The sequence below is a fragment of the Pelobates fuscus genome, chromosome 3, assembly GCF_036172605.1.
Source record: "Pelobates fuscus isolate aPelFus1 chromosome 3, aPelFus1.pri, whole genome shotgun sequence".
Classification (NCBI taxonomy): Eukaryota; Metazoa; Chordata; class Amphibia; order Anura; family Pelobatidae; genus Pelobates; species Pelobates fuscus.
In genome coordinates this window covers 69,433,331-69,456,531 of record NC_086319.1, presented here as the reverse complement: position 1 = coordinate 69,456,531, position 23,201 = coordinate 69,433,331, and the positions used below count along the sequence as shown (strand labels likewise).

At 35.4% G+C, this 23,201-nt stretch overlaps 1 protein-coding gene across 1 annotated transcript in view; it reads left to right on the top strand.

Annotated features, from left to right (window-relative positions):
- The window catches only part of LOC134601623 (dynein axonemal heavy chain 3-like), an 875,684-nt gene that overhangs the window by 187,004 nt on the left and 665,479 nt on the right, over positions 1–23,201 (top strand). Inside the window, exons 15-22 of the mRNA XM_063446141.1 lie at positions 2,527–2,730; positions 3,796–3,926; positions 4,576–4,771; positions 6,656–6,850; positions 7,566–7,754; positions 13,583–13,813; positions 16,577–16,675; positions 17,163–17,302. Of these exons, the coding sequence (XP_063302211.1) occupies positions 2,527–2,730; positions 3,796–3,926; positions 4,576–4,771; positions 6,656–6,850; positions 7,566–7,754; positions 13,583–13,813; positions 16,577–16,675; positions 17,163–17,302 (1,385 nt within the window). The remainder of the gene's footprint in view (positions 1–2,526; positions 2,731–3,795; positions 3,927–4,575; positions 4,772–6,655; positions 6,851–7,565; positions 7,755–13,582; positions 13,814–16,576; positions 16,676–17,162; positions 17,303–23,201) is intronic.

Sequence of the window (23,201 nt, the reverse complement as noted above, 5' to 3'; positions counted from 1 at the left end):
TTAAGCATCTCCACCAGCAGTGTAAAAATGAACCTTTATTGTAGTAGAGTTTCCAGCAGTGATTTAAAAAACTCTCTATGCATTCAGATAAGTCTCACAGGTGGAAGTTACCACCTAAAAAAACATTTTATAACCCTGTTCCTTATGAGTTAAACAAATAGTAAGCAATCCAGTTGCGCTCCATATATTGAACCAGTCATTCACCTTTTCTGGAGGACCCAAATCCTGTTCCCAACTCCTAATGTAAGGAATGGCAATTTGAGAAGAATGAGTCCATAAATACATTTATAATGTAGATAGCTAGCCATTCTGTATAGGACTAGACTTATAATAATTACATATGTAAAAATTGATGATCTCTACCAAATATTAACATGTAATAATTCTAACCAGCATTTTTATGCAGGTGCTGCATGCCAGTTTTGGATTTGTGACAACTGTGCCACCTGAAAGTAATGAATAAAGTATAAAGTAAAGGAGGCCTAGGATTTCTGACCTGATTGGAGGGTAAAGGGTCATTCCACACACTTGTGGCTCCTATTTAAGAATAGGGACAGGAAGGGTCTGAAATAAATATAAAAACATGGGATTAATCTTAACCAAGGCAACCTGACCCAACCAGGACACACCAAGATTGAGTCATTACTTTTTAATAGTTGAAGGTGACGGCCTCTTAATGAGCTCCAGCACTAAACACATCAATATAGATTTTTGCCGTTGATGTGATGATTATTTGACATTTGCGGATCTCACTGGAAACAAGTACTTCTTTCATTAAGGAAGTCTTCTGTTCTCTTTTATGAAATATGCAGATAGACCTCTCTATGGAAAGTGGAGAGTCTTTCATTTCCAATGAAGGGTTACCAAAAAAGCCTAATTAGTAGATGACCGCCATAGCAATAGTGAGAACTTGAGAATGTTGATGTTGAATGGGCATGTTCTGTTGGTCACAAGCCGGTGACCTGTATAATACATTCACTTTTATGGGCCAGTAATAACAAATGAATCCTCACACCTATAGATTTGCCATTATTTGCTTGGATGTTAAGTTAATGCAATCTAACAATGCCAATGTAATGAGCATAGTGAAAACCCAGTAGCCATGGAGAATGAATTAGTTTCAGTATTCCTGTGTCCTATCCTTGCAGTCAAATTGAATAGCTTTAGGAAAATGTTTCTGCGGCATGTGCATAGAAACCGAGCTCTGAATGCTTGGAAATTCTTACTGGAAGATGCAAGTTTTGCACATCATTTATTAAATAACCATTTGGTGGTGCATAGAGCAAGAAGTTTATTGTCTGTGTGCTTGAAGGGTTAACACTCCAATTAGCCTCTTAACCACTGTACCATAACAAATTATTGCAAGGTCTGTTGACACTAGAGAGAGGCTAGTTAAGTATTGGAGCCTGGCTCTGACTCTTAATCAAATTCGAGTGGATCAAGGTAAAGGGTTTGCTAGCCTATGATTCATTGGTCCCAGGGATATATTTTATCACATTCTTTCATGTGTGTTTTTTTTATGACTCAGACACCAACATAACAGAAACAATTCAGTTTTCAATTGTGTTTTATTTACTATTTCCATTTTCAAAATTCCTATTAAAATGTCAACAAAGCTTATAAAACTAAAGGAAAAATAATACCGCTATTCACCCTTGCCTCTTCCAGCACACTGTCGAGTAACACTGTCACACCATCATGAGAATAGTAGGAACATACATTACAATTAGAGAACAGGGCTTGCCACTAACAGCTAAATCCACCTCATTGTTATGTGGTGTTGCATTTTAAAAGCATCATTAGGGTAGCAGACAAATTAATTTAATGACCGTCTTGGATGTTTATCATAGGAAATTCTCACATTATTGCTTTCATGATACCATTAAGTCATTTTAATGTCTAGTATGGAGCTGTTTTGGAAAATAATGTACATTTCTAATTAAGACTAATATCATGCAGAGCAATGTCCCCTGAGTGTTATTATAATAAGCTACATGTATTCCCCCCTTTCGACACTAAGAGTCTCTTTAAACAATGATGTGCTCTATGTGCAACAAAGATGTACACATTTAATAGATTTGCACACACACACACACACACACACACACATACACATACACAAACACAAACACAAAAGACTTAAGGAGCTGAGGTCTACTCTTGGCAGTTTTACATATGTACTAAGAGGCAACCTAAAGCCCCTGTAATTGTTCCTGATATAGGGATGTGCTCTTGGTCCCAAATCAATCTTGTCACTCCTCAGAAAGCAATGAAAGATAAAGAGTACTATTCACCTGATTGCCTTCTTGCTCCCAGACAGCTGGTGACGCTTGTCTTGCTGATAGCCAAGAGTCTCAGATCTCAGGCAAGGATAAAGAAAAGCTGGGAGCTTGCTGAATCTAAATTTGACAGTCGATGGCTGTGTAGAGGGTCAGGAGGGATAGAATCTGTGACACGTATGAGGAAAGAACAGAATTTATCTGCTCTGGTTGCAATGATTAGATGTCTCGTCTGACTTTCTTACAGCTGATGATTGATCATACCCGCCAGCTGACTAATATCATAATTAACAAAGTTGCAACCACATCTGAGAAGTTTAATCGAAAAATTTGCCAGCAGTATGATGGCATTGTCACAAAGATCTCTACCATTGCTGGATCAACCTTTGCTCTTGTGGAACTGCAGAACTATGTAGACAAGCTACGAAGTGTTGAGCTTCTGGAGATTAAGGTAGGTTATGTGATTTTTATTTTGATTTATATTTGCTGAGATAAATAACCAGTCATTTATTGTTGCCATAATTAGACTATGCATTCATGAATTATTTCATCAGCTTGGCTAAAGAAATATATACCTATAGATGCTATTGTCTTTTTTACCTTTTGTAATCCATACTGCATATTTACTTTAATCACATGAATTCCAATTGGAACACATTTATTTCTATATACAATAGCACCAGTGTTCATATATTTATTTATTTTTTTATTCTAATATTTTTGTGATGCCAATATACGAGTCTGAGTGCATATTAAAAATCCTTAGCAAGTTAATTTTGTTTGGTACCCAATAGTTTTCTTTCCATGATTACATTGGGATATGTTCAGTGAGGCAGACAGCCTCTCTGCAGAGTATGTTGTGAAAATGCCAAGATGACAAATGCTTAATGAGTGTCAGCGGTGACAGTGACTGAGAAGGGGGATCTAGCATATATTAATAGTAATACCGCCGGTAGGAAGTTGAAGGCTAAAGAACACTTTCTGTATTGTCACATTTCTAGTTTAGAAGATGATAAGTCAATCTGAATTATAAATAGGATTGCACAGATAGGTTATTCCACTTTTCTGAGGTTATCAAGTCTATTATACCAAGGCTTAAAATGCTCATTTATCATGTCTTAGTTCTAATTTATCTTCTCATCTAGTGGCAGCGGTTTAGCAAATAGGGTTAAAATCTGGTCTCGATATTGTGCTTTAGTATCGGTTCTCCTATTATATTTTGTGTCCCTCATTACCGTGTAGAGAGTTAGCACATTGACATCGGAACTTGAATAGGATTATATAACTAAGCTCATGTAAATTAAGCCACCCTCCCTCCCCATCTCTTTTTATTCAAGGCATGAAATGTTGACGTGCATTGTGACAGTGGCTTGTGCCTTTCTAAGAGACATTAATGGGGCTTTTACTCTGTACAAGGCATCGAGCATGCACACAGTCCGTTAATGAGTGTTCTCACTTCTCTCACTCCCTGCTTGTGTATTCAGTGTATCACAGGTACATTTCTTTTAATTCTTAGGATAAACTAGCAGTGGCTGCAGAAAATCTCTTTTTCCTTTTGGAGTATGCATCTTTGTCTAAAGAAGACATTATCCTAAATGGCAATACCTTTTCCTGGCCTGAGAGGATAATGCCCATCATTACAAGCAGGTAAATAGAACAAAACAATCTGATTTTCTTTTTTGTTGTTTTCTATTTTCTATCTAATCCTAAAGAATTACGATAGTTTTCTTTCCCTGTTTTATAGTTAGACACCCAGGGATATTTTATCTTAGGCTGTTTTAACCTATACCCAATAATGTCTCCCAGTACGGTCATTTATCCTAATGTTATAGGTATGATACATGATCAAAAGCGAATGTCGATCAGAGGCTCGTATCACATCCGATGCAAAGTACCTCACTTTTAGCATTATTTGTACAAATGACCTTTGTAATAGTTTCAGTGGAACTAATAATTATAGTAAAAATGTTAATGGCGGATTGGCTTAGTATATTAGCTATGCACGGTGAAAACACTGACATTTTTTAATGCATTGAAATGTGATAGAATATATGTCCTGCAGGTGACTGAAGCTCCAGCCATTTTAGTGAAGATTAAATTTGATTGACCTTTGTTAGGGTGATTAACCCATTTGAAATTAAAAGCCGGCTCTAAATTATTCCGTCCAATTTAAATGCAAACACTGGGGAAAAAAAAAAAGTAGTATTTCACTCAAGTATATAAAAAGAAGAATCCAATTCTCCCACCCACCTCCTCCTCCTTTTTTATTTTTCCTCCCTCCCGATCATTTTGTCAGTGAGACACGACTGCAGAGGGAGCATGACGGAGCTCTTCTTAAGCTGTCTCGATGGCAGAAGGAGTTCACTGAGCGCATAGCTGATGTAGCCATTGAGGTGAAAGAATTTCAGAAGAAAGAACGGATGTCAGAAGCCAGTGCCTATGTACAGAAACTCAACACCATCAACGGGAAAATACAGGAGTTTATTGAAGAGGTAAGACCTACAGTCGTTAGGTTAATCACCGTAGAAATAAGACAATATAATTCATTGTTTTGTGTTTATTAATTATTTGCTGATTTTGTGCTGGGGGTTGATGCAGATTTCATTCTGAATTGTTTTAAATGCCATTTATATTAAAATTTTTTGTGTTTTTGTATTTTTTTTTAATTTTTTTTCATTTTCTCTTGTTATGTGTTCTTGGTTCTTTAATGTATATTTAAGTTGCTTCACCATATTTTTAAAAAAAAAGTGTTGGTTTTAAAAAAAAAAAAATGTGTTGTATGTAAAAGTGTAGACAAGTGATGGGAATGAGCATTCAACATAATTAGAACAGAAAAATGCTGTGATGTTGAGACTGCTGAATGAATGTTGTGTTTTGACAGGCTGCATCATTCAGTTAAAGAATGAATACAGCACACAAAAGCAGAGGGAAAGATATCCACTATAATTTAGCTATAGTTTTAGAAATGCTTTAAATGAGAACTGTTTTATTACACCTTGGCTGTTGTATTACAACACATCGTCTACACAATATTTTTTTTTTTAATTATTATTTCAAAGGGAAAATAATCGGCAGCTTTATTGGTATCAGGTGTAAAAGCGTGACAAGGGGAACATCATTTAAAAGCATTGGAATATTATGAATGAACATTGTGACTTACTCATTTTTGGTACCGATGCATGCATCAAACTGAGTGGCTGTTTTCTGTAAGCCTCTTTAAATAATGAGACATTTAACTCGGCTTGATGGTGGTCTAATGTGTTAAAAGAAAACAAGCCAAAGTAAAATGCTAGACTGTGCATATTCCATTTAATATTAAAAAAAATAATAGTTATGTCAGTGTTACACTACATAGACAGAATCTATTTTAAATTACTTATGCATTAAATGTTTTTAGAAAACAGACTTTGTTTATACCCTTCGTTTCCTGATTTGTGTTATAAGCACTATGTAGCTACTTCCTGGTTAGTTAGTGCTGTGGGGAATTACGTCTCCCAAATAGTGCTAATAGTTTTGCACTATTTAAAAAAAAAAATAATTATATGTATATGCTTGTTTTTATGTACGTCTATATGTATGAATCTGTCTGTCAGTCTCTCTATCTTTTTTGTCTGTCTGTCTTCCTGTTTGTCTGTCTGTCTCTCATCTTATCATTGAAAGAGAGAGGCAACAACCTAAGTTTACATTGATTGTTATTAAAACATATGTATCATAGTTTGAAATTGCATTATATTATCTAACATTTGCTGGCCTTTATAGTCTATTGTATTTTTCTCTATACAACTGGCTGTGATGTTTCGCTGGGATTCTTTAATATTCAGTCAAATTCTGTCTCACCCTCTCACAAAAAAAGCAGCTTCTATGACATCTCCAGGAAATTGAAAAGTCAGTTTAGTTTAATGGTTAGTGACCACCATTTGCTATTTCTCCCATTATTCTTACCATTAACAAACCATATTAATTTGGTCAAATAGTCATACACTAGTATCTGTGAAACCAGTCGAACCCTTATTTTGATCACTTGATCAATGAATTCACGTCTCATGACTGTAATTTACCTTTATAAAGATATAAGAGATTTTTACTGCTTAGCAACCCCAATAGTTGATAATTACAGGTAATAACCTTGTGTGTCACTGTATTTGGAACGGGTATTGACCACCTTAATGATTCTCACTGTCATAGTCTAATACAGGGCTGTCAACTATTGCTATTCTTTACTACCATTGCATTATAGGCATACAAAACACAAAAGATAGAATGTTTCCATAAAATGAAATTTTGCTTGGTTTTATTTGTACCCTGTGGTTAACATGACACTAATCTTGTCTTATCAGGCCTACTTCTTTAACAAGTCCACTCTTTGTCTATTTTAGAGGGCAAGAATAAATCAAGAGGAGCAGCTTCTTGAAACTGGACAGATAACATCATTCCACCAAATTCAAGAAATTTGTAAAGCAAAGGAGCCTTATGAGAGACTATGGACCACTGTAGTTCACTTTACCAGGTGTTATGACAAATGGATGAATGGCCCACTGCTAAAAGTCAATGCAGAGGAAGTGCAGGAGGAGGTAAGCCTTTGGAGACATGTATTATGGGGAAGGGTCGATGAAGTAGTTCTGGCATCAAATGTTTCAATATTAGTCCAGTGACAGCTACTGCTTTACTGCGCTCAGTGATGAACAGATCTGCTGTGCCCTAGACAGGGCTCGGGAGGTGGAAGAGCCACATCTGAGACCCATGTGCGACAATCATTAAAACATCTGGGGAGGAGAAAATGCTGGTTTAATTGGGCTATTCCTTCAGATTTGTGTGTGATGAAAACCCTTACCAAAATGTAGTCAGAACTATTGCTGCTAATGACTTACCATGCTTGATTTGCTATTGAATATTGGAATATTGGAATATATTTGGTTGTATCTGAGGCCCGCGGTATGGCTACGTTTGCCTTTGTGTAACAACATTTAGGGCCTTCAAATTGTTACAATAGAAACTTCTAATTTATAGCTTTTATGTAAAATTTCTTTAATATGGCACTCACTTGTCTTGCAGGAGAATTTACTGTAATATGTTGTAGCAACCATTGAAGCAAGTTTTAGAATAGTGATGTTTAACACAGCTTTGGCGTTCCCGCAAAAAATAATATATTGTATTGGAGTAAAATAAGTACAATATTGGCTTAATATGCCGAATATTAGCCAAATGATTGAAAATATGATAACTTTTATGATAAAAAAAAATGTTAATAAAACAGTAACACCTTTTATGAAAAATGTTTGACATCAGGTGCAGAGTTTATGGAAGACAAGTTACAAGTTGACAAAAATGTTTTATCATCCGGACTCACATGGACCTATGAAAATAGCTACCACCGTTAAGACTCGTCTCGAAAAGTTTAAACTCAATATGTCTATTGTATCAGCTTTGTGTACACCGGGGATCAAAGCAAGACACTGGAGCGTAATGAGTGAAAAGGTACAGTAAATTGGCATTTTGTCATATACTACTGTGACAAATATATATTCAATTCCTGTTTTCGTACTGGAAAATGTATGTTCTGCGTTTGTGTTGAAGAAAAAGCTTAATCAAATCAGGCTGTGCTGTTATAAAAGGCTATTAAAGGCTCTATAGATATAAATGTCAAGCAGCACTGTTCTCCACTGGAGTACCTGCACCATTAAAATAATTCACGTATGGGTAAGAAATGATTTGTCATGCATACTGCGTGTTTTTAAGCTCGGCTTACTTTACTGATGTATAAGGAATAATACTACTTATTTTTTTCTCAGCTGAGTGTTTTAAATCAAGATTTATAAAACTAAATGTAAGTTTATTCTGTCCTATCTGCCAATTCCAAGAAATATTGGCCTTGTTTGTTCAACTGGGTGATTATCAAGGGAATTCCAATTGTAATTTGGCATGTGTACATGGCTCCCGCAAAATACATTCAAATAATTTATAATTGCTACTACATACATTTGGAAGGGAAAAATGGCAGATTTCTGCTAATAAAATGCAATTAAATACTCAGCTTCAATTTGTCAGTTTTGCTTATGCATATTGTTCACACATGTACAGTGTTTTTTTTTTTCATTTGTTTAAGAAAATAGGCTCTTTCTTCTGCGATTATAGCCAAAGATTCCAGCTCATCCCTACCAAATTATAGACTTTTTGCATAAATGGGCCTAATTACCTGAATTCAGTTTTGATTAGCAGTGTTAATTGATGCAGCTGTGGATGCTATCTGTTTACCTAAATTACCATGTGCAAACAGCAATATGCCTGAAAGTGAATATGCTAAACTGAAAATACTAATTAGTGGTGGCAGATTGTTATTCAAGTCCCATCTTTAAACATTTTAATGAAAGCTCAGATGTGTCATGGTTTTATGATATAGAGACAGAACATTTTCTATATTCCATATGATTTCTAAATGTAATTCTTAGGAACAGATGGGTCGTCGGATGGGGTCCTTCCGCACTGCTTGTAGTGTCAGAGTTAATGTTTCCCTGCCCGATACATATTTCATTTTCTTCTTCATATTTATGATACTGTAACATTTTGTCTGTCTTACTTGTCTGTATCTGGCCTGGTCTCTTAAGATTATATTAAAGACAAATAGTCCCAGGCATTTTATGGTAAGTTTTACTACTTTTTGTGAAGCTTCATAGGGGTGACCTTCAGTACTTAGAGAAACTAATAACTTTAACCTCTCACCCAGCACCAGTGAGACACTGCGGAAATATGTCTAGGCTACAGTAAATTGGTTTCAAAGCCTATACTGTGCTTTGTTGCATTGTGTTCTAATCCATTCCTGACTTCTCTAGACTCAGATTTTAAATACAATTTAGCTCCTGTAGAGTGGCAAGTCAGGAAAAGTGAATATGAAACAGAGAATCAAAATGATGTGTTTATCAGTACCCCCTATTGACTGAAGAAGCATATACATATAATCTGGCCCAGTCTGTCACTTTTGCTCTTTTATAAAGAGTTCACACAGTGTTCTGACATTGAAATGATGTCCTGTGGCCATGAATGAAGATTCTTCGACTTTGAAACTGCGGCGTTATTATGTGTTTTCTCATTGCAAGGTGTACAAATAATGGGTTCTTTGTCATCGTACAAGTAAAGATGAGAATGCCAAATTCTGAGCCTATTAAGTATTGATCTAAATACCAGCTAAGTAGAGTCACGGTATTTTATTTTTAAAAGTATACTTAGCTTACATGTTGACTTGCAAAAGAAAAAATAAAAGAGCTTGAACTTCAACCATGTAGAGACACAAATGCAAGTATTAAACCAAATAATTGTAGATGGCATGCAGAACTAAAAGACCGTATATGTAGCAAAATCTGTCGTTAACACTTCTCATAGATGCTCAGAGATGATCAGTTTCCAGTAAAATAATTATGACAAAGAGCTTTGAGCCAAAGGCCTAGCAAGTTGGACGTCCAACTTTACCACCAATGTCATCCCAAACTACTCTAGTCAGGCTTTCCATTTTTCTTAATGGGTTGAATTCCCAACTTGTTTTTTATTGTATGCTATTTTCTGCACTTGAAAACAACATAAATATTGGAAAAGATGTATAATTAATTCTCATGTAAACTGAGGTTTCCCAGGTGTGTATTTTACCTTTTGGCATGGAGGCATTGAATCTATTCAATGGACTTGAGTTGGGTTTTATCACGATGGTCATTTAAACGTATCTAGCCTTTAGTTCAGATGCACTTACCTTTCCAGCTGCTATTCGGTATTATGTTTTGACATTTGTCATGTTAATATTTTCTTCTTGCTCTTTCTGTTCTTAGTCCCATATCTTCATACCTGGTCTTTTCTCTTTTCTTTGGATCTTAGTCCCATATCTTCATACCTGGTCTTTTCTCTTTTCTTTGGATGTTTCCTTGCTTGCTTTCAACATATGACCCTAATGTGGTCATTTCTCAAAGCATCATTGCTTATAGATTATCATTCAGTTTTACTTGTTCTTTATATTGAATGTATCAAATCTTACACAGCAATAACAAGAGAAAGCTATATTTGCTATATGTTTTATGGTAGCAGTGAAGATCCCATCTACCATGTTTGTTTGAGGGTTTAATTGATTTTACTGTCTTTATTTTTGGTGGAAGGTTATTACGATATCTACTTTTAAACACTAAGAAATACTCAAGAGTTGTTACTTGATGTAACTGGTTTCCAGTTTCTAATGGCCTTTGATTTAATCTGATTGTAAAATGTAATCTGAAATAATTACTTCTTGAGACTTTTTGGCAAACACAAAGTTCTGAAGTACTGCAAGCATGTTGGATTGTTTGAAATCCCTGCCAATTGCCTTAGAATACTGTGACTAAAAGGGTTCTAAAAGCATGCCCACTTTAACCTTCTCAAATGTTCAATATCCAGGAGCAAAGATGCTCAATCTTGCTCACATTATTACACAGGCACTACAGCAGGAATATTACCCAGTTTAGTTGTGTGACTTGTAAATAATTAGTAATTACTAAGGACTGTAAACCCTAATCAGTGAAATGGGGTGATTTGAACGTGTTTGTATACTGTATGCCAATATAGTTCCAGATTGTTCTCAACTCAACTGTTTGGGGCCTATAGTATCCAGTTCCCTTGTGTAGTCACTAAAATGATAATTAGTGGACCAGGATTGGAGAATCAGAGGATAGTAATTGAAGTATTTAAAATTATAGTTTTTTTTTGTTTTATCCAATCTCTTTTACTATGTGCTTTTCAAAACACACCAAAAATCAAAGCCTGACTTGGAAATTCTTTAACATAATAATATAAGTTCATGCCAAATCCACATTTGCTAAAAAAATATTTGCTTATCTCTTTTCTATTCTAATAACAGTAGCAGTTGCTGAAGGGCATGTTTAGTTATGGTGGAGATAGCTCATATGGAATCATAAGAAATATAGCTCTCATAAGCCCAGCGGATACCAATTGCATAAGTTATCATTTAGGCCAAGGTACATTTTTAAGATTTTTTTTCTTTTTTAGATGTTCTGAAACTGCTTCGATTGACAATGCATGCACATTTTGTGAAAGGAAGGCTTCTATATTGTTTTCGACTTAGAAAACAGCTTTCAATTTTCTTTTGCATAACAGGCAGTTGCGTGAATACAACTTTCTAATACTTATAGAAAAAAAGATGTCTGTGAGATTGTAATAGAAATGTGTTCTCCCCCAGATGACAGTAAGATGCAAAGCCATTTAATTATTTATCAGCATTGGTATATCTACTTCTGGTGATACATCATTGTTAAAGAAACTCAGTCTCAAAGGAAAATTCATATTAAAATCATTCTTCTTTCAAATGCTACCACCTGCTGTTTCCAAATGGCCAATCTGACAGGTGTGAGTGACATCACAGGATGTGATAGTTAAACAGCGGACACATCTTGAATACTAAATTCGACTTTACATAAAGAACAGCATTGTTGAAATTTGGTCCACAATTCAAGGTTAACTTAACTGTAGTTTTCATGATTCCAATAAGGATAAAGACATCTCTATCTATAACAATACGCTTCTTTGTATTATTGAAAAAAAGATTTCGATAGTTTCAAAATATGGAACAGTTAATATCTTATATCTAATCCAGATTACTGAGAGAATCTTGAGTATTACATTTAGAATATGAAGCACATATTCAACAGTTGCATCAAAGTTTAAACTAATGATAAAAAATATCACCCTAAAAAATAACCGATTCATTAGTGAGATATCTTAATTTGCTCTGCACTAACTGTAGAACATATTCAACCCCTCAGTATGTCAGGTTCTATTCCTGGCAGGGTCATCTTAGTTTTGAATCCTTCTGAAATTGATAAAATGAGTTTGATGTGCACGATGGGGCAAACTTAAAGAAGATATTATTTTTCCTCAAAAACATTTTCTGAAAACTAGGGAAAGTATACAATTTATAAGAGTATATGCAAGAGTATGCGCTAACAGTTTATTTTGTGTTTTAAGCAGTGTTTAGTTGCTAGTCTGGGCCACTATATTCCTTTATAGGGTGCTAAACATTTTAAATCCTTTAGCATGCACTTTATGAATACGTTATGTTAATATAGTAAAAAAATATATAGTTTTTAAGATGCATGCTATCACATACCCTGTACCAGAGCTCAAAATGTCCACTCTCCACTAGCCTTTGGCAAGTCCTAATAAATAGAAATTCACTCTGGGTTACTGTCCCAAGCTTGTGATGATGAATATCTGTTGGACTGGCAGGCCTGGGTGCAGGACTTGGCATTTTGATGCCCTTCCATTCACTCTCATGTGATTATTTTATCTTGTATTTATATATAAACCTGAAGGACTCTCTTGTTGGTAGCAGTTAGAGACCTTCAAAGGTGGACTCTCCAACTGTCTCACCAACTGTTGCTGACTGGCTGAATCGCGCACATCTAGCCTAGTCGTCCATTTTAATGCTAACATTTAGAAGGAACCGTTAAAATGGAACTCTAACATTACTCTAGTTATTGCTAAAAGTTGTTTTCTGCAATAGATGATAGTTAAGAATTACTATTTTGTTCACACATTCTGCTTTCTGCTTTACACAATACCTGCATTTTAAGATTAGAAACGTATTATGCAGGAAAGCAATTTTAGTACTGGAATCTTTATAACTCACATCCATGATACTGTCCCTAAATGCATTAGTTTTATTTTCAATACATTGAAAACTAACATACGATTGAACCAAAAGGGACTTATCAGACCGAATGTCAAGGGGTTCACTTATTGAACTCCCAATGTAGGCATGTGCTATAGTCTAACCCTTAGGAGAGAGTTGAGTGCAGTTGGAGTGGACCTTGATCCATAGAGCAACTTTCATTTTCTCAGAGTTTACAGCACGTTTTTGACATGCTTATTAGCAGGGTCCCAAAATGCTGAAGAACCCCAACAGGACGTAACTTACAAAGTTCTCCTGATTTGTGCCCATTGATTTGTTTATTAATGAACAGATGACATTTTAACCTGGAAATGTATCACCTTTTTTGTCCACTTGACTGCTTTCTGTATTTGATGACCTATTTTTTTTTTACAATTTAAACAAGCCATTTAGCTGTTTTGTATTTGCTTAGTCCTGATTTCTGTTGCCGCTGTATAGAAAATCGGTAAATGTACAGATTTATAAAGAGTCAATGAATGAGAGGCCAATGAAAACAATTTATGGAATTCCATTTCCAAACTGATGAATTAGCACTGGATAATAGCATCCGAGTTTCTTGCGTTGGCTTTACAGCTTGTCATTCTTTGTGATTTATTTCGCTCCATAGGTTGGGTTTAACATCATTCCTCATGAAGGCATCTCTCTTCAGGAAGTTTTACAACTTGGCCTTGAAAAATACCTTGATGATTTAAGCCATATCAGTTCTCAAGCCAGCAAGGAATATGCTCTGGAAAAAGCCCTTAATAAAATGAAGGCGGATTGGGAGAATGTCTGCTTTATATTTATACCCTACAAGGACAGCAATACCTACGTCCTGGCAGCTGTGGATGAGATTCAGGTACTGCATTTACATATTGATTTTTCTCAGTGACAGCAAAATGCGTCTATTTATGAAATAAATCTGAAGCCTTAAAGAATCAATGTCTTTCAATGCATGGCTTGATAGAATGTTAATTGCCTGTTGCACTGGTTTTAAGTGGCTAAAATGACTGTTCCTAAACCTCCAAATCTATGTTTGCATAGGTTTACTAATACCCTAATGTATTTTTCTTTTGTTTTATTACTATTTACTATTCTTTATTTTTTCATCTTTTTAATGTGTTTTATTTAATATGCTATGTTTTCACTTGTATTCTTTTAAGAAGCGTAAGTCAAATGATTTGGTACACTTGCTTATCAATTCCATGATTTAATTGCTTTGTTGATGACAGAGTGTCCGCATAATTTTAGACGCACCTGATTTTATTGGGATTCTGGCTTCTGGATGTGCTTCAGGAATGTAATAACCCGAAACACATTTCATATTTGTGCAATTAAATTGAAATTATCTCTTAGCACCTTCCAATGCAAATTCTATTGGGCTGAGGCCTGGAAACTGGGCAGGACGGCTCATTGCGTTGAGTTTTTCATCATTAATCTTTAATGTGTGAGCTTTACGCACTGCTTTAGTGCTCCATTTGGGATGTTTTATAAATAGTTTATACATTGCAAACCAGGGGTGCCTAATAGGCAGATATCCAGATGTTGTAGAACTTCAACTCCTATAATGCATTGCATGCCTTTAGAATGACACAGCATCATGGTTTAAAAACATCTGGGGATCTACCTTCTGGGCACCCCTGTTGTAAACCATTGTCCACAAAACCAAGTTCCCAAATGTATTTAGACATAGACTGGTTCTGGAAAAAAAAAAACCATATATAATTTGGTTATTTTTCCCCTACCTGGCACCATAACCATAACTACACACTATAGTGGTTATGGTGCTTGGAGCATTCCTTTAACTCAGCATTGGCTCAACAGCTATAATTTCAAGAACTATTGCTTTATATGAAATGTATATTTATAGTGTGTGCGGTTTTGTGAGTGTGTGCAATAGGCTCCCTGCTGTTCTTTCCTTCCCACCCACTTACGTTTTGCAGTAATCAGTAATGTGAGTGTTCCTAATCAATAATTTGCTAGTCATTACGGACATATTACAAGACAATAAAACCAATGTGTTAATCAATTTCTGCTTGGTGGCTAAAGCACCCATTGGAAACATTACATCCTCAGGCTCTCTCTCTGCTCACAGCATTAACACAGTCATAATTCAAAGTGCCAAATCTGTAGTTGTCAGCAAAGCATGATAAAGGACACCTTTAAAATAGTTGACTTCCCGTGACATTATCCTCTTTATTGCTGGCATACTAAAATAAAAGCACATGCAACTTTTAAATACACGCTTTAAATACTGCTACTCAATTACATAAAACCAGATCTATTTTTGTTTTTTAATATACTGCACTGGTAAATGCAAACTATTACAACAATATGGACAATATGGGAATAATGACCTATACACTGCTTGTGGCAATCGTCAGACTGTACAATTGCTTCAGTGTCGGAATGCTGAAAGACACAGCAGCATTTTTAAAGGAAGACCCCATGTATGTATCAGTGGTTATGGCGCCAAGAGTGCCCTAGCACCTACCATTGTAAGCAGTCAAACTGTTTGCTAACAGTTTGCTTCTCTCAACCGGTCGCCTCTCTGGAGAGTCAGGAGCTTCTTCTGTTGGCTCTCCTGACCTAAGCTCTGCAGTGCAGGACCGGCTGATAAGAGCTTCCGTTAATCTCTCTCAGCCAATAGGCTAAGCCCTGGACTGCCAGGCTTGCCTCAGAGCTGAGAGCTTCTGGCTGCAGAGACACAGGAAGTAGCACACAGAAGACCCCAGTTATGAAGTCAAACAGGGCGATTCATGAAAATTAGGATTCAAAGTGAATTCTAAGTGAATTTTAAATGTAAGTCCATGAAAGCCAAACTGGAAAAATTCTCTAAGTCAGTTATGCTTCCTGTTTTAAATTCACTTTGAATTCACTTTAACATTATATCAGGTGAGGAGGTGCCAGGGCACTCCTGGCACCTTAACCACTACAAAGCACTATATATTTCTAAGGTGCTTTGAACATTTCTTTAACACAGCATTGGCTGAACAGCAATGATTTAAAGAACTATAGTTTTATATGAAATGTCCCTGTATCACTATATTTTATTACTGTTCTCTGAATCCACAATGGCAGAAAACAAATACAAATGTTTAAATAACTTACATAGTGGCAGATATGATGATGCCACAGAACCAAATTTTGTGAGCTTCTAAATGTTCTTATAAAACTATTTACAATCAAATACTATTTGCACCCCAAAAAGTAGACAGTAACACATATCCCTCTATTTATGGAATAAGGCATGTTAATGTTTTTTTTTTTTTTTTGCCATCCCAATTTTCAACCCATCTGTCCCTGAACCTTGAAGTCAATTTAAAATGATTAGACCTGGCATCTCACAAGCATACCCTACTAAGGCACACCGAAGTAATACTGCACACAACATTTTTCCCTGACCTTTTTTCAAATTACATTTAAGTGTCAAGGGAATTTCTCAGTGACTAGAAGATAATAAGGTTCAATCCGTTTTGCTGTTTGGCTTCAAATTTGTCTTCTCAGAAACTCTAAGTTATCAATTCTTTTCATCTCAGCCTTGAATTTCATTCATCTCTATAATCCAGGTATCTAAGCGTTTCTCTTCTTCCTTATTTCTCCCTGTTCCAACCTCTTCAAGGTTTTGCTAGAAGATCACATTGTGAAGACTACAACCATGAAAAGCTCTCCGTTTATTGCACCATTCGAAAAAGAAATATTAGCATGGGAGGCTAAGCTGGTATGTTGCCTTTTGAGAAGCTCTTGTTGAATTTAATTAGCTTTTAGATTCCATCTCCATCCCATATCTCAGATTACACCGCCCAATAAGATTCATGCTTCACTTGTTCCCATTGTGCTAAACTTTTCAAAGTTGGCTTTGCTATCAGCATTCTGTAGAATATTAAGAAGGGAAGAAGTATTACATTCTTTATGTTAAATTGATTTCACTTTAGTTTTGATTATGTGAGCCTAAATGGAATAGGCACAGTCACCGGGTAACAGAGTGAATCATCCAAGTGAAACATACATAGAGGCAGCTGTGCTGGCTCTTTCGTCTCTGTGCTTTACTGGGTTGAATCTGTGATTTAAAAGGAATATTTGAAAAGATTCAATGTTGCTTCTATTGGAATTGTATCATGTTTTTTCTTGGTGCCCGTAGTTAATATGTAGCAACTGTGCATATTGCTTGAGATTATATATTTTTTCTATTATTTTTATTTATATAGGGGCTTTTGCAAAACATTTTGGATTCTTGGCTAAATGTTCAGATGGCCTGGCTGTATCTAGAGCCTATTTTTGGGTCAGAGGATATACGTAACCAAATACCGATAGAAGGAAAGAAATTTGAAATTGTTGATGCAAACTGGTAAGTTTACTGATGCGTCGTTTATAGAATATTTTTTTATTATTTTATTGTGGATGACCTACTGTATAGTGGAATGTAAATAAGTTCAAATCTAAACAAAGAAACATATATTTTGATGTCAAATTAGATAAAATAATCACTTTACACATTTACGTTCATGAATCTTGAGTTTATTTTCTCCTTAAGTCTGTTAGTAGTTCTTTCATATTAACATGAATATTTAACAATAACATTCCTGGCTCGCCAATACCATTAACTTTCCTGGAGCAAGATGGCTGCCTTCTGTCATACATTTTTTAATATACACTGGGAATGAGTATATAAAAGCCAGTGGTGAATATAAGGCTACACTTTACTTTTCTTTTTTTTTTCCCCTCCTACCTCTTGTCTCAAATCTGCATTATAACCCTTAGATTGTAAGCTCACAGGCTACCTGACTAGGTATTTTGTATAAACTAGCTTCAACGGCTAGATCTCAGCTCAAGGTCAGGGCCCTTTTTACCTTTTGTATTGGTCTGTGTATATTGTCCTGTACTTGTAGCACTGTGGAATATGTTGGATCTTTTAATTTTTTTTTAATAAATGCTGGTAATATTAATAATAATATTTAAATGGTGAAAATTGTGATAGTGTGACAAGGCTGCTGGCTATGTATGTCTAGTCTGGCCACAATCAACAACAAGATGCGTATTACCTTTTAGCTGAAAGGTTTGCATTTAAAATTCACAATAATAAATGTGTGCAATGTTCAATATTTTGCTAAATCCAATGCATTTGCATTGGATTAAGCAAAATGAGAACAGCTGCACGATATTTTGATAATTGTACTGGACCCAACAGACAGCTGCAATGTACACTGAGTAACAATTCTAACCTTTTTTTATGACAATCTTCATAAATTAAAGAACTACATACACTTCAGCTTTGATTTCCCACGCGATTTTCTTTGGAGCCTTTATTTTTTTGCTTTGCTCTTTTATACCTCTCTTTTTTGTTCTAAATCCTCCTTCATTTCATAATTATTCTGTTTCTACTGATGCTCGCAAAAGACATCAGACACCAAAGTCATTAATTTTCTGTTAGAAGACTTTCTTTTGGTAGAGAACCTTTGAAGTTTCGCATTTTAAGCAGCTAAAGTTATTGTAGTCTGTATTTGTCTCGGCTAGCATTTAATAAAAATTTCGAGAAATAATTTGCATGTGACATATTTCACCTTACGATTTCCAAGTTGCAGGAAATAAATCTGCAGAGTTGAATACATCGATGGGAAATAATAATTGGTTTTGCTGAACACCGCTTCTCTTTTATGGAGAGAACATGTAACCTGGAGTTTAGAATGGCGATCTGATTTATTATTTGCATAGCAACCAGTAATACAGTTATTAACATTTCTAAAAAAATAAAAAATTGCCGTATGGAACATAATGAGTTATAATGCCAGTGAAGGATTTCAGTATTTCAGTGGTATTTAACTTGCATACTCATTGCTATTCCTGGTGCTGTCAGATAAAAAAAATAATTGAACATTATTTATATGCAGAAAATGACATACAGTATGTTGTGTTGTACTTTGCCAGATTCTACAACAAGATTCTATATTGAATCATGCTTAAAAGATCTTGACAGGAACCTGTGCTTTAGTAGAGTGTTATGAATGGTGAGCATAGACTCTTTTCTTGGACTCTTTTCTTTACCAAAATACAAAGTGGTAGACATGTTTTCTCAAACTGAGCAAATCGTTTTTCCTCGTCCAAGCCCTGTGCTCAAGCTTGATGTGGGAGAGTTGTTGTCGGTATTATGTTACTGATAACATATAATATGAAAGCTAGCAGATAGTTACTCAGGACAGACATGCTAGTTGTTGTAAAGTGTTAGTATGAAAATTAAATAGAACTCTGCTCATGTCGCTAGACTCAAACGATTATGCTCTCTTGGTAATGTGACTGTCTGTTGACAAGTACATTATTTTACTACTTTAATCTTTTTGACTCAAAGCTTGCGGTACCTGTGTTCATGTTAAACTAAATAATAAGTGCCATTCTACATGTTGGCAAGGCATCATAGTTGTTATTTTAGAATATCTGGGGATCTACATGTTAGGAGCCCTGTTTCGGAGGATCTTGCATAAACATGAATTAAGTGTATATATAATTTTTTTTAAATATTGTGAAATGAAAAAAAATCATGTTATTTATTGTAATAATTAAAACAATTGCTGTTTTTCATTTCCTGCTCTTTTGGTGCCTTTCAGGCTACCCATAAGAAGGAATTGACCATATCACTTTTAGGTGACTTTAATTACTTGCGTACCACAGGTATATGTTGGGTTATGAAAGTCTGTATGGTGTACTACATCAATAGCAGCATCTCCTTGGCAGGTTAATTGAAATATAATGAAAAGGCAAGACTGAATGTAACAGTGGGGATAGAATAGAGAACAGGATAACAATAAATCATTTTTAAATATTATATTTTTTTTCAGAAAGGAACAATATAAACAGATTTTACCAAAATAAGCTATTGTACCATAAATATAAATATGTACAATGAAAGTTGCCCTTTAACCCCTTAAGGACCAAACTTCTGGAATAAAATGGAATCATGACATGTCACACATGTCGTGTGTCCTTAAGGGGTTAAAGTTATTTTTACAGATTCTTTAGTTAACATATGACTTTGAAGACTTTAGTTTAGTATAATTCTAAGCATTCCTAATTCTCTTTGTCAGATCTGTGACTGGCACACTGTCAGCCTTTTCCTAATGCTTAGTGCATCAATACACATTGCACTATTCATTATCTTACTTAAAGCAGATCTCTCGTTTTTTTTTAACATTGGCATGTCCCAAACCACGCCGTAGTTGACTTGTTTATTTTTGGTTTTTTTAACCATGCTTATTTTCAAAGTTACACACATGAAACGTTTCCCAATGTATAACCTGAAGGTTGACAAACATTTATTAATGGTCAACTTTAGTCAAACTCAATGGCTCTTGTCCACTTTGACATTGGCTGTCTAATTCTGAACTAATCTCCCTCCTGTGCCAAGTCACTACCTCAGACAGCACACCACTGATTCTCAATGTTGAATCTTCATCGATCTTGAGAGTCAGTTGAGGTCAGTGGAAACTGTCAGATGCCCTAATGGGCATATACATTATTTGACGCACATGCCCAGGTATAAGGAGATGACACTATTTACAAGCGCTGCCATCTTAGAAACTTTAAGATGGCAGTGCCTAGAAAGAAGACTGGGACAGACTCAACAACTGTTTAAAATGGTGAGTAAATCTAACTCCAAGGTCAGAAATGCTTATGCTAGGCTTAAGGACGATTGGAGGAATGTAACCCCTTAGATTAGAACTAAGGGAACCATATTGTGACAGATCCACTTTAACTTCTCTGTTATATGACTATGCACTCAATGTCTGAAAAACAGCAAGGCCTGTACTTATATATAATTGGAAAGTTATATACTTGAAATGTAGCTGGTGGTTATGGTGTAAAAAGTCACCTGGCATCATCTCACACTAAGTTCAAAGAGTTTGACTATTACCTGAGATCCCTCAGACATTTATAATCTGTCCTATATTCTGTGATATCACTAAAGAAAATATTTCCATTTTGTAGTAGCAGTAAAAATGTTTTTATTTTGGGTATCATTCATTGGCTGTTAGTGTTAGCTAATGCTTTCACCCACTATATTAAATCTAATTGTCTTTGAGGCAAAACATAAATTAGACAAATCAAACAACCCCCAGGTAAACACCAAACAAAGTGTAGTAACAACTTGACACAGTTATTTTCAACAATTATTCTGGTATGTGGCTTTAGACTTCATATTTAAAAACTTTGGCTTTAATTAAAAATGAACATTATGTAACTGCCAAGTATGTAACTATTATCATAGCATACTTTCAAATATGGATGATGCCCAGAAACCGCAAGATTCTACATAGAAGATGTCTTGCGAAGAGAAAGACTATGCCTTAATTGCACAGCCATGCTGGTTGCTTTTATTGGAGAAAAGTTGACGGCAGAGCTTCTCTTTTGTCAACTTTTGTTAACCTCAGGCTTTTCCATAAAACAAAGTAGTCCCTGTCTTGTCTTGTGACATTTTTGGATTGTGTTGGAACAAATTCCAGTGCAGTCAGAATCAGTGTTTTATAATTATTCAATGAAATACTGAAAAGTGACAGTGCTATTTTAAGAAAAACAGGGTTTCATTCCAATGTCCATTGTTCTTGGTCCAACTCCAAGAAAATATGGTTAACACTGACAAAAATATAGAATTGAATTGATAAAAGTTCATATGGAACTTTGGGGATCCCTGCATTGCTATTAAGTGAATGGTGCCTGCTTATGCCTACACACGTTCTGCACATTTACTTATTTGGGAGATTGCTGAGCATATGTTTTATGACTGTATCACAGTCTTTTTGTTAATTATCTCAGTGCATCCTGCTTGGTTCAGCTTTTCATGCATAATAATTATAATCATTTATCGCTGGTGCCAATGAGTGCTTCGTTCTTATGAAAGGATAATGATGTTTTAATTTGTCTAGGCCATAACTACACACATAAACCCAGTTATTTGCCCCTAGACCAATTCTGCCATTTTAAACTATATGATAAAAATATGAAAACTGTTCTCTAATTACAATAGCGTAACTATATTGTGACAGCATGTCACTTTGAGGTGCTAGAGTTATGGAAATACTGGATCTCTACCTTATGTTGACCTTTAACTTCCATGAACCTTTGCAAACCACTTGCCTTTTTGTTTGGCAAAGGTTGATGGGAGTTGTAGTTCAGTGACAATTACAGCTCAGATAGTTACATTCAGTGACAATTACAACTCAGAAAACCTGGTTTAGTGTGTAGCTTTTATCTACCCTTGCTTTAAACCTTGCTTTCTTTTTCTTATCTATTTTTTTTTGTCACAAAGGATTGACTGAGCTACAAGCATATTTTTTATTCAAGATATGGATGTAACACTGAGGAGTCTATTAGATTTAAGCAGGCAGAAAGGTCAGATTCGTAGGTACCATTTGTTTGCCTATAATTAAGAAGTTGTTACCTAAGACTCTCCTGGATTTTTTTGACACCATTGCATTAACACTTTAATGCAGTTACTTCTTTTTTTTATTTTGTATCAAATCATCTACCTATAATATTTTCCCCATCTTGTTAATTTGAGCATAATGGCTGTGATTGCACATACCTCTGCAGTACCTTGGTTGATATTAGACACGATCATAGATAAGATAATACAAGTGATATCATTACAGTACAGTGCTTGAATTGCAAAGATTACTGGAAGGAGAATTCTTCTGAAAGAAAAAAAGTAATTACCAAATGCTGATTAGTTATACAATTTTTTAACTGGGATTGTTGACTGAGGGTGTGGATGCTGTTGCAGCTCATATTTAGATTGTATTTCTCATATTCTCTGTGTTTGTTGCAATGCATTTGCTTAATGTCTTCCTAACTCAAAAGGGTAATCCAGACATGGACCTTGTGCTCACTGTGCCAAGAGGGGTATCAGCTACACATTGGTGATGAAGGTCAAAACGTTCATCAGAGGTTGCTGTATCTCATGTGCAGAGAGACCTTGCTGGGATTTCTGGACTGCCCTTGTGGGTGGGATCGGTTTGACATGCAAATTGTGTTGGTTTTCTCAGTGATGATATAAGCAAGTGGCGATTATCCAAAGGTCAAGCTGTTGAGCTTTCTGAGTTTTTACCCATTTTCAGAGATCCCATGTTCTCCTTTTTTGCTTCAAAAACGTGACTAGAATGATGATTAGTTAAATATTCTTTGAAGTGGAATTGTTTAATATGGGCATACATTCTGTTCCAAGTCCATTCCTAGATTGTAGCCATTTTGTGTTATTTTAT